We start from the raw sequence: 17,472 nt of genomic DNA, 5'->3' as shown, positions 1-17,472 counted from the left end.
CTGGTCCAGGCACCATGCCACAGGCTGGGTGAGGAGGGCAAAGATGACACAGTCCTTTCCAGGAAGCTCAGAGTCCAGGAAGGCCATCAGGTAAAGAACAACTGCAATGTTTAGAAAAACTTGCTGAGGAAACCTGAAGAGATGTTCTTTAAATTTTGAGGACCTGGAAACAGAGTCTCAGACAAGTGAAGAGTTATTTAAGGTCTCATGGGAAGTCAGTAGAAGGGCTGAGCTCGGTCTGGAATGAGGTGCTGCCTGTGTGTGGGGCCCTGCGAATGCACTCTCAACCCTCTTCAATGCCAAAGAGGGTGGTTTAAGGACCTTCTCAAGGAGCAGTGCCTGGACATGACTGAGCGGCAGCCCCGCTCCTGAAGCACCCCTTCCCCACAACCCTGCTCCAAGGTCAAAGAAAGAGGCTGGTGGGCTTCTTTTCTATTTACTCTGTAGACATACGCCCTCTGAATTGGACAAGCTATTTCACAAGAGTGACAGGGTCGTTCTCAGCACTAATACAAAAGAAAAGATCGCATACATGTAATATGTGAAAATTAAGAGGATTTTTATTGATTTTTGTATGTTCTTGCAGAAAACCATTCACATGTAAAAGTTGGACATTTATTCACACTGTATTTTACACATAAATTCTTTAATTTGGGGGCAGACAATTTTTCATTTCAACAGGACTTTCACATGATTACAGACACAAAATTGGCACACTAGATTAAAAAACTAAATCAAACAGCTAGACAAAGTATGCAGCTTTTATGCCAATTTAAATCTCAACATGCACCACCCGTCATACATGATCCTGGGAGCACCTGCTGTAAGCGTATTAAAATTTTAACCAGAGGATGTCTGAGGTCACAAATGATTGCTTACAAAATAAAACCTCTTTTCCTAGTGCTACTTATTTCATTATAGAAAAATATTACAAATAAAAATTAGTGCTATTCAAGGTGTTCATTTCAAAATCACAGATGACACACAAGTTCAAGCTGAGTTTTTCCCCTCTCACATAGAGACATCACAATACACTCTATGAAAAACTGAACTAGTTATTAAATGTACCTGCCAACTGCTACCAGCTGAGTAATGACGCATTTTTTAATATGCTGACTGATTACAAGTGAGCGGAAGTTAAAACATTTGCAGATACTGGGGACACTTATAATTTGTTCCTAATTTCAGACTCAGAAAAAACCGCTAGAGAAACATGACAAAATCTGTATTTCTTGCTGATATAAGAAATTTTGTCTAAAAATCTGTAATTATAAAACAGATTTGCTTTTTTATAAAGAAATGACTAACTTTTCATGGTTGGATTCTTATTTGGAGATGACTCAAATTTTAATGGGGGCCCTCTTTGCCTGGAGGGTGGGGGTGGGGGTGGCCAGATATTTATAAAGTGTTTTCCACCAACAGAGGGATGTTTCAGAAAGGGCTACAGAGCACTGTCACAACCGGTCAGGCTGTGACTGTTTCCTTTCCTGTGATCATGAAAATTGTAAAGAAAAGCGGTCTCTCACAAGCTATATACAGCAGTTTACACGTCAGTGTTTCCTTTACATGTGATATACAATGTATACCATAAAGTCAATTTATGACAAATGCTTGTCACGTGGGTTTCTGTAGGCACGTTGAAGTCAATCTCCAGCTTTACTGCAGGGGCGAGGTCTTCATCGGGATCATGATCCTGGATTCCATCTCCTGAATGAGTGGGACTGAAAACAGGATCAAGATCACTGTCTTTGTTCTCTCTAAAACAGATCGTGGTCGAAAACCACCAACAAAGAGGTGGCTGGGAATGTTGAGAAGCCGTGCTGCTGGAAAGCAGACTGGAGTACCAGGAAATGCTATGCTGACCTCGGGCAGAAAGATACACGCTAACGACAGATCAGCTAGCACCCTAGAAGTTCCTCAAAAGAAAAAGATCCTGCCGAGAGATTTGTTTCACTTCTTGAAAATTAGGAAAGTCTCATATGATGAGAAAAGTGGTACTTTCTCAAAAATTCTCTGAACTAAAAGAAATTTGTATAACCTCCACAGTTGAATGTATTCTGCTCAAAAGGACAGAGATGCTGAACTTGTAAAACATGCCCCTGGGAACTGATGAAAAATGTAAGAATAAGCATCAAAATCATATACAATTTTATGTTTTTTTTTTTTTTTTTTTTTTTTTGACCTAGATGAGACCTATTTTCTTGAAGAAATTACTTTCATTTTCTGGGTGTCAGGCTTAGGAATACACTTGACCTGCAACATGGCTGGAATCTACTGCCTGTATCTGGATAACTGGATTGTATTCAGGGCAGTTGCTTTCTTTTAAAGATCAAGTGAAAATATTTTCAGAGTACGTACATATGTATTATACACATATACATTCACACGCATAAGGCAAGTCTAATTATCAACTTAATTTTCAAAATCACTCTTTAATTGATGTATTTAAATTTTTGTTTTGGGCAACTGGCATTTTGATGAGAAAAGGAAAGCATAAAAACAATTTATTTGTGTAATTAAATTTTCAGAGAATTCAGAAATCTCCAAAAAATGTATTGATATAAAATTTATAACATACAAAGGTTTGAAAACAGACTTGAAAGAATATTTTTCTTTATTGAAAGAAAAATCAGGTAACTAGAGAAAATTTTGACTACCTCCCTAAGAAACCTTGTAATTCACCATCCTAGCAACATACTATTAAAATAAAAAGAATCAAATGTGTGCCTGTTAAAATATTAAATAAAAATACAAAAACAAAACAAAACAAAAAATAATAAAAACATTACCTGTATAATAGACGAGCTCTTCCCAGCCGTGTTTATGCCATGCTGCATTCCGTATGTCTTCCCTGGTCTGAAGGTCCTTGTAAGCTTAAAAACCACCACACAGAAGAGGCAAGACTTAAAATCAAACCTTATGCCCTCCATTTGACTAGCATATGTGTTAAGGATGATCCAGCTGGCCATCTGATTTTCTCAAGAGCAGTACTTTGGACATTACATATGAGCTGGGATAATTGTGAGCTGGTCATTCTGAGCAAAATTATATGAGATATAGTGTTAGGCCTCAAATTATGTGTGAGATATGGTTTTAGGCATCAGGGAGATGCAAAACGATCTGCTCGTAAGCATTACAGTCTTGTGCACCCAAGACAGAAATTCACATACTGAGTGACTAGCTGCTGCTTCAAAACATGTGAAATTCATAAGCAGAAACTGTTGGGCCACTGATCAGCCACATTAGATTCAAGTTTGTTTGACATTTATAAAGCACCTACAACGACCTGGGTGAGAGGCTGTATTCAGTGCAGTGGAGAACGAGGTCCTCCTGAGAGCCGTGGTAAATGTACCAACAGAGTCCACAGGAGAACGAGACTGGGGAGAGCCACTGGGAAGGTGTGATTTAACCAGGTGAGGCCGGAAGGTTGGAAAGGACGTCATCGACATACAGGAATGGAAGAGAAGGTGCTCCTTGGTTCAACGTGGCCCCATTTCACAGATACCTCACCTGGGTGCCTGGGTTTCATTAGAATTATCCCAACCTGGGCAAGATCCTTCCAACTGCTCACCAGGAAGCTGCCTCCTAGGCACCTCGACACACGGTCAAGACTAAAGGATGAGCCGGGGCTCCCTCCCTCAGTTCTGCCTGAGACCTACCCTTGTGGGCCTATCGATCTAACCATCCAAAACCAAAACTTCCCCCTACTATAAGAGAGCATAAATTTATTACATAAAATTCTGAAGGTGCTGAAAAATAGAAGGAAAAGAAACCTTCCTTTTAAACTTTCACCACCCAGAGGAAAACACTATTACGTTCACGTGACAAGTGCAGGTTTCTCACGGCACCCAGGTACCCGATTAGCGCATGGTGTGAGCTCATTCCTGCCAGCAACACAGGTTAGGAGGCTTTCCGATGGGAGACCCTGGAGCGTGTTCATATCCCGGGGGAAGGGGCCCACAGGCAGGGTGGCGGTGGAGCAACGGGCTGGAGCAGGGGTAAAGGGAAGGGAGGAGACCCAGCTTTGAAACTGGACAGGCTGAGGTCCGAGCCCGGCTAGCTGCTGCACAGCTGTGGGATCCTGGCGATGGGTTTACCAACTACGGGGCTCAGTGTGTAACCTGCAACAGGATGTTGTGAGGGTTAAAGGGGATGATGGTAAAAGGACCAGTGCACCAGAGGGGCCTGATAAATCATTCTCTCTCTAAAAAACTGGGAAAAGTGAGGGTAAGTTTTGGGAGCAGGCAATTGAGAAGTCACCTCTGTGTACCTCACTATTTCCCCTGGAAAGTGGGAAGTAGACAGTGGACCTGTGGGTCACCGACTGGGGCCAACAGCAGAGACCTTGATGGGGAAGGGCCCTGCCTAAGGAAAACATACACCTGCGATCTGGCCCCCCACGGATGCCCAAAGCACTGGCTCCTCCAGGTTCTGTGCCTCTGAGGGCGAGAGCCTCCTGGTCGACCCTCATCACCTGGCTGCTGCCCCGGGAAGCCTGAGTCCCCTCACTGGGCAGAGGTGAGGGCTCTGCTCCTCCCGCTCTCCTTCACCTGGGAGCCCCTGTCCAGACACACGGCAGGTGCTACATGGAGTGTGTGCATGGCCTGACCTCCCGCAAGCAAGGCACGCGATGAGAGCTGAACCTCGCTCCATGCTGCTCTGGACCCGGCTGAGTGCCTGGGCTCAGGCAGGCCCAGAGGAAGGGAAGGAGGGTGGAGAGGTCTGACTTTTCTATTTACTTCCTCTAGACAGGAATGTACACTATTTTAAAAGGAATTAAAAACAACTTCACCCTACCTCAAATTGGTAAAGGTTCCCTTAGTATAATCTGAAAAGGCAGGGAACACAGAACACATTTTGTAAAGATTTGCCTCCAAATCGACAACATTTAAAAACTCTGATGCTTATGGGTTCAAATCTCAGCTGGCTAGAAAACAAAGTGCTCCAGGCAGTGCCACCCCCTGGTGTTCTCTGGTGCTGGAGAGTTATTTACAGCATCTCTCACTCAGTGCAGGTTCTTAAATCTCTTAGATGCGAGGAAGCCCAGTGTCTGGTGCTGAGAGGAGCACAGCAGCCCTGGTAGAAGCAGTGGGGGTGGGCATAGGGGTGAAGGTTCCAGAAGCCCAATGTAAAAACTACTTTTTTTTTTTTTGGGCTCAACTTACCCACTTAGACTCAGGAACCCTGTGGACTGTTCTGTCAGTCTGTGCTGTTTTCTGAACCCTCCTTGTAATTTCCTGAGTCTCCACCACTGCTCCAGCCCTCCCCCCTTCACAACTTCACCTGTCAATCCCATCCACATCCTCAAGCTGAATATATGGAACTGCCTCTCCCTTTAAGTCTCCAGAGTACCCCGAATAAACATCCCCATGTCATTTACCATGCCGTTTTGGGCCACGATTTTCACAGACTTGCTTCATCCCTCACTAGACCTGGCACACTCATCTCCGTAAACCCTGCGACGCTGGCACAGCAGGGCCAGGGGTGTCCCAACACCCTTGTGCTGGAACTGAACAGGCTAAACCATCTCCTCAGTTAGTCGCTGTGGCCTGGAAACAAGTTATGCTTTTCATTTGCTTTACTTCAATAACCACCTACCGCTGTGTGCTCGGGATGGACTGGCAGTATTTATGCCAAGCTGTTACTGAGACCCACTTCCTGCTCCAGCGAGGACACAGACACAAATAGCCATGCAACATCAGGGTCTGGGGGTTCAGGGGGAGGGTGACTTTCACTTGGGGGAAGGGGTGACATCCGAGTCCGGCCTTGAAAGATACACTCAAGATGGTGCCAAAGAGAAGTGGGCAGGGAGGGGAAAGGTGAAAGAAGGCCTTCCAGGAAGATGGGGCCCTAGATGCAAGGGCAGGCAGTGGGAGTTTAGGGGTGGGGGTAAAACGTGGGGCTGCCTCTGAGGGGGCAATGGGAAGTCAGTCTGGAGGGAGCTTAGGATTCCTCTGAGGGGCACCGGGTGGCTTTATCAGCTTCCCTTCTCCCACCTCCTTCTTCCCTTTAACCCCTGAAATGTGCCACGAATCTAGGGTTCTTTTCACTGTTGACCTCTTTGGCTCTAGGTGGCTGAGCACTAAACTTCCATCTGTGATGGTGAAATCTGCCAGTGTTCAGTTACCAACTTGACATCTGACCCAGTGTCTAACACAACTTACCCAAATGAACACCTAAGTCCCATTAACTCAAAAACAAAGGAAAAAATACATACCCCAAAGATGATGCACCATATATAGCTGCCCAATCTGAGAGAAGAATCCTCCAACGGCTTCGTTACCGTCCTGCCTGAAGCGAATTGCACGAGCCCTATGAAGGAAAAGCAATGTCTGGGTCCTGAATCTGGTATGTTGAAAACGATCAGTAGACTAAAGTTCCTCCACGCTCAAGGCAAGCTGTTCAGAATGAAGACTAACGGTTTTTTAATTATCAAATGCACTTAAAAGTTATGTTAATATCTGCAGAAACCTTTCTGTAGCTATACTAATCATTTTTTTGAGAGAAGTGAAAAGTAACTAATGACTACTATGAATTAAAACAACGCGAGGATATGTGTGCAGTGGTTGCACGGCTGAGTCCTACTATAATGTGAAAACATAAAGAAAGAAAATTGGCAGAAAGGACTGGTCAATTTTGAAAGAACTGCTTCTCCAAGAATGACACTCTAGGAAGAGAGGGAGGGAGGAAGCTGGGTGCTGGAACATCTAAGAGAGCATGGGGTTCTGTATCTGAGCAGACAGGGACCATCCCAGGAGAACTGGGTTAAATCAGGGATGAAGGGAGCACACTGCAAAGCAGTCACAGACAGCCAACTCTAGGGGACACCTGCGTGCTCCCTGAAACTGAAGAGGGATTCTGCAACCTCTTGCAAGGGACCATGAAGGCAGTGCTTCTTGGCAGCATACAACCAATGTCACAACTGCCACCTTGGAAAATGCGTATCAAACAGCACTGTGGACTATGTGGAGGAGTGTGTATGTACGTCGTGCCTAGGCGTCTAAGAATTGTGCCTAAATTGGATAAAAACTGGCACATCTTAAACTTTCCTTTCTAAGAGTTCTCATTGCAAAAGGTATCAGCTGTTAAATACCTTCTTTCATACTTGCACCAGGTATTTTATATCTATAATTAGTGATGGATGTGAATTCCTAAAAATGTTTTGAAAATATATTTTTCCAAAAGCAGTTTTCTAGAATCAAAGGTGAAAACGAAGGAGGGGGCTTCAAGTGATTTAGGGAGGTCACCAGAAGCAGGGGTGGCATCTCTTAAGAGATTCCACACCATGGATTATCCCGTAAATTTGTATCAACACCGAGCAGGCTCTGGCCTGCAGGGGCCCAGGCCTCGGAGGCCCCAGGTCTTGGGAAGACAGTCGTCTTCGCCCCAATAAAAGATGGAGGCACATGACCAAGAACACCAATCTCCCAAGATCCACAGTGTAGAAAGAGTTCTGCACGGAAAAGTTACTTGAATAGACTTGATCAGCGTATTCTCTTCCTGGAGGCCAACCCCATGGGAACTAAATTAGAACATCTCAAGGGAGTGTGTAGAATCAGAGCAGGAGTAATCTGCTGTGTGAAGGATGGGCCAGTCTCCCTCAGACCACCACGAACTCAACACCAGGAGGGTGACCCAAACTCTCAGGTTCCTCTGAAGGCAAGGAGGGATCTCTTGCTTTTGGGTTCTCCATAGGTTCCCAACTAATACTGACTTTTTTAACCTTTACATTTAGAATTAAGTGAGCAATATCTTCACAAAAATTACAAATCTGATTGGCAAATTACTGAAATCAAGCAAATTATTTTAACGTGCACTCTTTAAACTTTACTCTGTGGGGAAAAATCTGTCTTTCATTGGTATTGATACATATTCAGGATTATTCATTTCATTTTGAGTTTTTCTAATTCAGTTAAGGTAGGCAAAGAAAACATACCTGCCTTAGCCTGGTAATAATCAGAAGCATGTACTGAAGAGGAGGTCACCATCTTAAATAGTTACCTATGTGCCAAAATACAAATCGAATGCTGAACTGGCTTTATAAATACTTTCATAATAACTGAAGAATACCCTCAATACTTCTGGATTCCATTGTGAGCAAGTCTTAATTAGTAGCACCCAAAACCCAACTAGTGAGTGACCCTATTCTGTGGGTAGCCAAATTCATACAGCTAAAGGCCAAACAAAACAAAACAAAACAAAACAAAAAACATAGTAAAAAAATCCTTCACAAAATGGTGCCTATGCTAGTAGAATATAATCGAATACATATTTCTTAGTTCTCAAATAAAAAAAATTCCAACTTGCATTATTCAGCCTTTGAGGATCCAAAAATAAAAGATTCATTAGAAGTTAAGATTGCAGAACCATTTTTTTGGAGCCGGAAGAGACCTTAGAAATTATTTAGTCCACAGCAAGAAAATCCATAATTGAAAAAGGAAAACGTATACTGGTTGAAAAGTCAGTCAGTCACAAGTTTTCACTTAAAAGTTAAAAAACCAAGAGTCCTAGAACTGTAAAGTAAGTCTCGCCCAAGGCTTTTTCCCTAGCACCACACTGTGTCCCGCTTTGTGGGAATAACTATGTGAAATGCCAGCTTAGCAGATGGAAATAGCAAGTGGGCATAGATGTGTTTAATATTTCCAAAGGAGTACACATATGCTCAAAATCTGTTGTTAAATTAGATATATTTTTATGTTTCAAATATGTATCTTTATCTTAATGTTTCAAGATTTAAAATATTTTTAACTATCACAGAAATACCATATTACACAAAGTTTGGAGACTGGAAAAAAGAAAAGAACGCCAACAGTCTGACCACCCTGAACCCTAAATATCATTTTGGGGTTTTTCTTTACAGTCTCTCCCAAATCATTGTACCCTAATTTCATTATTGAATCATCTGTCCCAATGAGGATGCTGGTAACTAAACTTCACTGAGCACTTCTTCCAAAGAACTGACTTCAACTGTCCATTGACCAATAATCTATTTGTGGATCCCTCTTTGGTACCAAGGCTGCATATTATTATAATGTTCATTTCTGTTTTTTTAAATTATAATGGTCAGAATTTCCAAAAAAAATTTAAATCAGAATGGTGAAAGCTGGTACTTTGTTTCTGATAGTAGTGAGCATGCTTCTTGTGTTTCACCATTAAGTTTAATGTAGCTGGTGGAAGGAAATAGTTTTATAAGTTAAATTAGGGGCCAGCAAACTATGTCCCTTGGGCCAAAACCCTTCTGCTGCCTGTTTTTTTATGGACAAGGAACTAAGAATGGTTTTTAAAGGACTGAAAAAAATCGTAAGAATTACATTCGTTTCTGAATTGTCTATGACTGCTTCTACGCTAAAACAGCAGTGAAGTAATTGAGACATGGCATGGGCCCATAAAACCTAAAATATTTATCTTGTCCTTTACAGAATGATTTTGCTGACAATGTTCTCTATCCCTAATTTTTAAAGTGTTTTCTGTTAGGAACCAGTGTTCCTAATAAACTGGGGTTGAAGTGTATGCCTTCTGAACATGTATTAAGATGATTTTTCCTTGTTTTTCTTTAATTATGAAATATTTCAAACATTCAGAAAAGCTGAGAGTATATATCTAACAAATGGCCATGCACCCATCTTCTAGATTTTTAAAACATTAATACTTCACATTTTGTTAAATATGCTTCTGATCTTTTAAACAAGAAATTAAGACACTGCAGCAAAGGTCGAAGCTCCCTTTGTACCCCTCCTCATGCTCACCACTTCCCTGCTCCCCCATGGGTTACACTCTGAAGCTAGTGTGTAGTCATCTTGTCCATGGCTTACTATTTCTACTTCACCTGTGTACATCCACGAACAATGATCATCTTATTGCTTTAAAAAATTTACATAGAAGGCATCATGTTGTTCATGTTCTTCTTTAGTTCTTTCTCCCCAATATGGTGCTTTCAAGATGTATCGTGTTAACAGGTGCGGATCTGGCTCATTCATTCCAACCACTGTATAGGATTCCATTGCATGAATACACTACAATCCATCCATTTGTTGTTTACAATTGCAGCAATTACAAGTGAATATTTTTTTACATATAACCACTGTTTTCTGCCATGCATTATGCATCCATTCAACATTTACTAGCATGTGGCAGGCCCTGTGGATAGAGTGTAGAACTGGAAACCGAAGACCCCACTGAGGGTGTGGTGAGTGCTCTGAGAGAGGCATGAGGTGTACAGGAGGGGTGAAGGTCGGGCACCTTCAGAGACTATGTCTGTTAGAAGCCTATTTCAGCCTCAATTAAATGTGTTATAGTAACCAATTTCCTTGGATCTGTGGCATAAATTCTATTTAGTGAGGTGTGCTGTTAGCAGGTTTATTGAGGCATCTGTTAATACCATAAAATTCACATTTTAAATGTGCAATTCCAGATTCAGTAAATTTACCGACTTGTGCAACTATGACCACAATCCAATTGTGCCCAAAGATCCCATCTATCATCACTTCCAACCCACCCTCAGCCCAGGCAACCACTAATGTACTTTGTCTTTTCTGGACATTTCACACAAATTGGAATCACATAATATGTGGTCTTGTGCATCAACTTCTTTCACTTAGAATGTTTTGAGGTCCATCCATGTTGTAGTGTATATCAACAGTTTGTTCCTGTTAATTGCGGAGTAGTATTCTGTCATCTGGATATACCAGGTGGTTTATCCACTCACCAGCTGATGGACCTTTGGGTTCTTTCCACTTTTTAATTATTAAGAATAATGCTTCAAGGAAATTTGCATACACTTTCTTGTATAGACAAACATTTTCATTTATCTTGGGTACATACCAAGGAATAATAGTGCTAGGTCATATAGTAACTCCATATTTAACATTTTCAGGAATTGCCAGACTTTTCCAAAGCAGCTGAACCCTTTTACATTCCCACCAGCAATGGATGAGGGCTCCAATTTCTCCACAATTTTGCCAACACGTTATTATCTATCTTTTTTATTATAGCCATCCTTGCAGAGTTTAAGTGGTTACCTCACTGTGGTCTTAGACTTGGCATTTCCTTGAGTGATAGCTAAGAATGTTGAACATCTTTCCATGTTCTTATTATCTTTTTTGGTGAAGTATCTATTCAAATCTTTTGGCTGATTTTTAATTGGGTTATTTGTCTTCTGATTATTGAGTGGTAAGAGTTCTTACATATATTCTTTATGTAAGTCCTTTATCAGATATGTAATTTCCAAATATTTTCTCCCATTCTGGGGGTTGTCTTTTCATTTTCTTGATGGTATGCTTTGAAGCAAACAAGTTTTTACTTTTGATGAAGTCCAATGTGTCTATTGTTTCTTTTGTTGCTTGTGCTTCTGGTGTCTCATCTAAGGAGGCTTTGCCTATACCCAAGGCCATGAAGACTTACTCCCATGTTTTCTTTTAAGAGTTTAATAGTTTTTCAGCTCTTACCTTTAGGTCTACGACACATTTTGACTTAATTTTTGCATATGATATGAGGTAGGGGACTAAATTCAATTGTTTGCAAGAATAGCTAGTTGTTCCAGCATACTTTGTTAAAAAGAATATTAAAATACCTTGGTATCTTTGTTGAAAATAAACTGACTATAAATATAAGGGATTATTTCTGGACTTTCAATTGCATTCCATTCATCTGTATGTTGTCTTTATGCCAGTTCCACAGTGTCTTGATTACTCTAGCTTTGGGGCAAATTCTGAAATTGGGAAATGTGAGTCCTCCAACTTTGTTCTTCTTTTTTAAGATTTTTTTTGGCTATTTTGAGTCTTTTGCATTTCCAAAGCTAGTTGGGATTTTGAGAGGGATTGTCGTTGAATCGGTGGATCAAATTGGGGAAAAAATTGGTATTTTGCTACTCAAGCTATAAAAAAAGAGTTGCTCTATTACGTGACAAAAGCAACATTTCAGAAAAGAGAATATCCAAGAAGTATATGAAATAACCTTAACTGTATGGTGTTTTTTTTTTTTTTTTTTTTAAAAAAAAAGAGTCCTTATCTTTCAGAGATATATACTGAAATATTTACAGATAAAATGATATGTTGTCTAGTATTTGCTTCCAAATAATCTGTGATTGGGGAGTTAGGGATAAAATAAGATTGGCCATGTGTTGATAATTATTGAAGCTAAGTAGTGGGTTTGGGAGGAGAGATCCACTGTATTATTCTCTCTAGTTTAGTATTTGTTTAAAAATTTTCATAATAAAATGTCAAACAAAACAATAGCCTAGTGTCAAATCATAACATTATCCCCAGATTTTATTCCTAGTATTAATTTGATGGTCTAAAAATAATCTATTAGTAAGAATTACAAGCTCACTGTTGTGTAACATACTCACCAGTAATTGCCCCATTCAATCATGGTTCCTGGCTGAAAAGAGATTTGGATTTTGGTCTGTTAGCTTTTCTGTGAAGAAATATGGAAGCAGCAGTAAAAAAATATCAAGTGAGAAAACTAATCTAAAAATTGACTTTTAACAATGCAAGAAGCAAAATATTATTGTTCACTGTGCTCATAACTATCCCATACTGGGAGTAATATTCTACAGCTCAGTACAAGACAAGAGAAATACAGTGTAAGAGAAAGCTTTCCATTTATGGTTATCAAAAACCATCCTTCAGATGTACTCAAGTCATGGGAAAACTGTGGGTACCTATTCAGACTTTGTTGTAAAAATTTTTTAAAAATTCGATTTAAGTAAACTTAATGAGGACATCTCTCCATTTTTCCCAGTATAAAGGTTGTGTATTAGACTACTGAGACCTACTGATATGTATTCTTTTTGATAATGCTGCTATTTGGGGCTGAGTTTTTTCTAGTACTCACCTTAATAGGGAATTGTCTAGAAAGTGTCTCAAAATATTATTCCCTTTCTATACTCATGGCGCTCTACAATTTGTACAACATTCACACCACTTACTAGTTGCTCTAGATTAACTACAATAGATGCTATATGTATCTATTCCTGCATTTAGGCCTCTCTTCTTAAAAATAAAAATGCTATATGGAAAAATGTCAAATAATAAACACTATGTATCAGATTACTAAAAAAAAAAGCTTAGCAGAAGAAAAAGAATGAGAATGGGGGAAAAAAAGGGAAACAAGAAAAGAAGGATTAGACAGGGGAGAAAACAAGTCAAATCAAAATGCATGCCAAACACACACCACAGAACACACACTAAGTTTTGTTGTCAGCATTAGGGAGTACTTGTGCTGCTTCTCAGAGGGATGAAGGGACAGTTAACTTGTAATTCAGTACTTACTCTAAGTTGATAAGACCTGAGTTCATATATGTTAGGTCCTGACCGGGGGATAGGCTCATTCCAGAAGCTGAACTCCAATAGCAGCTGATTCTTCCTAGAGAGAAGCATGTCGCCTCTTGCCTTACGGAAATGCGTAAATTCCTATGGGTAAAAAAATTTGCTCATGAAATCTCCTAATACTTATATATAAACCCACTTTATGTTTCTATAGAATACCATTATAAATAGGGTGATCAATCGGTTCCAGTTGGCCTGGGATAGTTCTACTTTACATCTGTTGTACTGGCATAATGACTATTAGCATCCCCTTTCACTCACAAAAGTATCCAGGTTTAGATGACAAGTTACACTTTCACCCTAATTATTTAAATGATAATTTAAATGAATTTAGTTTCCTACATTTTCCTAACAGTGCTTGACAGTATATTAATAGAAGTGACATGGAGACTAAAACAAGCAGATTCCAAAAGCCACCTATATTCGGACTGGGACTCTATATAAAAGGTTTCCTTTCCTAATGATGTGTGTCTGTTAATATTGTCTCTACTAACATGCACCTATTAGTGAAGTGAGGAAGTAGGATAGCAAAGTCAGCCCAAGGTATAAAACATGTGGTTGGAAATTCTTGAAATAGATAATCCAGAGCTGAAGGTGCTTACCATGCTAATTTACCAGTTTCAAAGCCCCAGCTTATCAGTTTCAAAGTACAACTGACTTTTACAATAAGAACTGTTAATTTTAATAATATAACAACTGGTTACTTTATGTTTAAATGCAACATCCAAAATCCAAAGAATAAATTTTTTTACTACAAAAGAGTTTAACTAATGGCAGTCATTTAATTCTATACTAACATTTACTAATTCATTAGTCTAAATGAATAAACATTGCTCAAAACCATTACCTGATTTTCTCTGAGTTTATTCATGACCTCTGTGAGAGCTGGATAGCCTCCTTCATACCTCCACAGGTGGACTGAAATATATTCATAAAGGTAACACACATTTAGAGTTTCACGATACTCTTACCTGGAAATATTTTAGATACACATAATATTAACTCAGTACAGAACTAACATGCCATGTGTTGGCCTATGACTTACTCTATAAAGTTTCAGTAATGGATTCAAACGTTAAAAATAATAAAAAAGTAGTTTTCACAATGAATTAACTAGAGAACTAGAAAACGTGCTTTACACAAAAAACTATACTGAGACTTGGAAAGCTTTGATGATAAAAACCAAGCAAAATATGAGACAATTACTTAAGCAGCTACAGTAAAGTTTTAAGGGCCAAGTGTTTATTCCAAAGACTTTTGCTTCCTACCAGCTTGATCCTGCTCGCCATACCACGTGTTCCAAGTCCCCACCAAAGTACAAGGATAATGTTTATCTTCATGAATCTTTGGCAACACCTCTTGACTTAAAGAGAAGAAATAGCAACACTAATTAAATAACCAACAAAATTTCACTAGGTGGACAACGTATGCTCAATAACAAGAAAAAGGCCAACTACTTTGTTTTCTGGCAACTGACCTCAGAAGGTATTTATCATTAAATGGCATGCAGAATTAACCTTTTAGCTGTACTGTAACCCCCTACTTATCAACTTAGATTTCTGATACTCTAACTATCTAGAACAGTTGTAAGTAACTCAAGTATAAACAGTGAGAATGATTAAGAAGAGCTAAAGGTCCCAAGATTTCAGGGGTTGGGGATTTACTATTTGCCATTTCAGACAAAAAGGACTACTCAGGAATGGGGATGTGTATTAACTAAGAAAGATAGGGACAAAAGAATGTTTAACAGGGGCAGACAACAGAAATGGCACCAGCAGGCACAGGTAACAGAAGCAGGGAACAAGTCGGCCAAAAGGAAGGAGGAAGAAGACACAGCTAGAACACAACCCCAACCCCCTAGGGTCCCAAAGGGGTCTATGAGGCTGAAGAATCAAAACTTAAAGATACAACACGAGGTGTAGATTAAGTTCTACTCAATTCAAGCAGCTGAGGGGATCTGAGAGGTTCCAGATAGTCCCACATTAAACATGCCCCCCCAGTTAATTACCGTTGTTTGTACAGGGGCAGGGTGAGACCAGGTTGTGACAGTTCGTTAATTTAAGAGGTGTCAGCTCAGAGTTTGGGTTCATGGAAACCTCCCCAAGGTATAGATTCTAATGTACAGGGAAAGGCAAAAGGAAAAGGAATAACTGTCATATCAAGAGAAGGCAAAACCTGCATACTTTTTCAATAAGAAAATTATGATGGAAAAGAACAATATAGATTCAACAAAGATGCCCAGGGTCAGAAATGGACAATTTTTTACTGACATTGAGTGAAATGAAGCTGGTGATCACTGCCAGATGCTGGGGCATGAAGTCTGGGTATATATGAGTAGTTAACTGAAAACCCATATGTCTTTATGACCCAGTACAGTGACCACATTGTGTGTATTTTTGGAAGGGTGGCATTTACTTTTAAAATTGAGACCTGATATTGAATTTACCTGATGCATAACCCATGAATGTTCAGAAACAGCATGGGATTGATGGGCACTGTGGGTGAAGAAAGATGGAGTGTGTTAGGGAAATGGAAATGGGTTTCCCTTTTGCCACATGACAAGAGTAGGAAGTAAACAGTCCCGACTTGGAGCCAATGTGGAGGAAGGAAGCTAGTATGGGTGACCCAGGAGGGACCGAGAAAGGGGTGTGGGGCCTGGTATTGGGGCTAAGTTGCACATCAGTACAAAGCTATGGCTAGATCTGCAGCCAATCCCCCTTTTGGAGGCTCCAACCCTACGCCTAGAAGCACTGGCCTTACTCGAATGGAGGACAGAAGGCAGGCAGCACTTGCACCCAGAACTGGAAGGGATGGGCATAATCTCACTACAGGGGCCCCTAAAAACCAGGCAACAGTTAAGTCTTCATATGTTGGAGACAGGGAGCAGCTGTATGTTTCAGAGAAAAGAAAGAAACATGCTGAAGGAGAAAGCAGAAATCAAGAAGATCAATCTGAAAAACTTGGGTAATGGATTGTGGGGTAGAGTGGAGGTACAGGTACAGCTTAGAGCCCAAGACAGTCAGAAAGGAGGTTACTTGGGAATGTGGCTCGACAGGGTTGGAGAGGAAAGTGGAGAGGGAAACAAGCACAGCGGACCAAAATACATGTCAAATGAAGAATGCACAGCCTCAGTGAGAACTAAAGAAAGGTTAAGTAAACCATGGTGACACAGACAGAGGGAGGTGGTTTAGTCTATAAGCTGTGTTCGAAGAAACAGCAAGATATCCAAATAGAAACATGCAATAGACAGCCAAAAGTCTGAGACTGGGGATGAGATGATAAAATACAGGAAGTGTAAGATAATCTGGGGAAACATCAGCATAGAGAAAAGTCTTCATTTTATGAGAAAAGACTTGGAAATAAGCATCTGCTTTGTTTTAGGGCATTTTCGACAGAGACGTGCTGAGGTGAGCAAGAGATTCTATGTTCGTGTTACATATCATGAACCACTTACCAAACGAAGACAATAAAACAAAAGGTTTTGCTTTTGAAAATTACGTTCGCTCCAGTGACAAAATCATTTACTTCTTCATGAAAGTAGCAGATATTAGAGGTAAAAAAATATTTTTTCATTATATTTGCTATATTAATATACTATGTGTCAATTTAGCTAATGAACTGAACTCTCCCTTTAGTCTTAAAGTTTACATGCCATCCCATAAGAAGGTATGGATCACATACCATACAAGAGTCAGTTGAAGGGATCTGATCCTGGAGAATGGAAGAAGGAAAGAAATGGCAGCTCTATTCAAAGATTACAGGACATTCCTGCAGCAGTTTTGCTTAGGAGTAAAGTTGGAAGTAACGGAGATTACAGGGTCTAATTCCCAACACTCAAAGCTGTCCAGATACGGAATGCACTTCAGCACCGGCTGTCAGGAAGATTTGCGGAAAGGATTCAAGCACTAGATGAGGAGATGGACTAGATGGCCTTCCTTCCAACCTTAAGAGTCTAAATAGTCCTCAATATTGTAATGTTTGATTGCCTACATGATGACTGAGCTGTGTGATGCTTCTAACCTAAATACCCTTGGCAATCCCACACAGTTCAGTCTACAAGCCTCTGCACACTCAGCTTTAACAAGAGAGATGTACGAGCTTACTCTCTGCTATCAAGTGTTAGCTGAACCAACAAATACTAAAA

General features: G+C 40.2%; 1 protein-coding gene across 1 annotated transcript in view; it reads right to left on the bottom strand.

Annotated features, from left to right (window-relative positions):
- Positions 1–538: 538 nt before the first annotated feature.
- The window catches only part of NIPSNAP2 (nipsnap homolog 2), a 31,320-nt gene continuing 14,386 nt past the window's right edge, over positions 539–17,472 (bottom strand). Inside the window, exons 4-10 of the mRNA XM_037814271.1 lie at positions 14,597–14,691; positions 14,176–14,246; positions 13,272–13,412; positions 12,347–12,378; positions 6,218–6,312; positions 2,790–2,873; positions 539–1,721 (exon numbers count right to left, since the gene is read on the bottom strand). Coding sequence (XP_037670199.1) covers positions 1,657–1,721; positions 2,790–2,873; positions 6,218–6,312; positions 12,347–12,378; positions 13,272–13,412; positions 14,176–14,246; positions 14,597–14,691 — 583 coding nt within the window. The 3' untranslated portion in view covers positions 539–1,656. The remainder of the gene's footprint in view (positions 1,722–2,789; positions 2,874–6,217; positions 6,313–12,346; positions 12,379–13,271; positions 13,413–14,175; positions 14,247–14,596; positions 14,692–17,472) is intronic.

The sequence above is a fragment of the Choloepus didactylus genome, chromosome 21, assembly GCF_015220235.1.
Source record: "Choloepus didactylus isolate mChoDid1 chromosome 21, mChoDid1.pri, whole genome shotgun sequence".
Lineage (NCBI taxonomy): Eukaryota > Metazoa > Chordata > Mammalia > Pilosa > Megalonychidae > Choloepus > Choloepus didactylus.
Note: the sequence above shows the minus strand (reverse complement) of the source record. Positions and strands in the feature narration are given on the sequence as shown.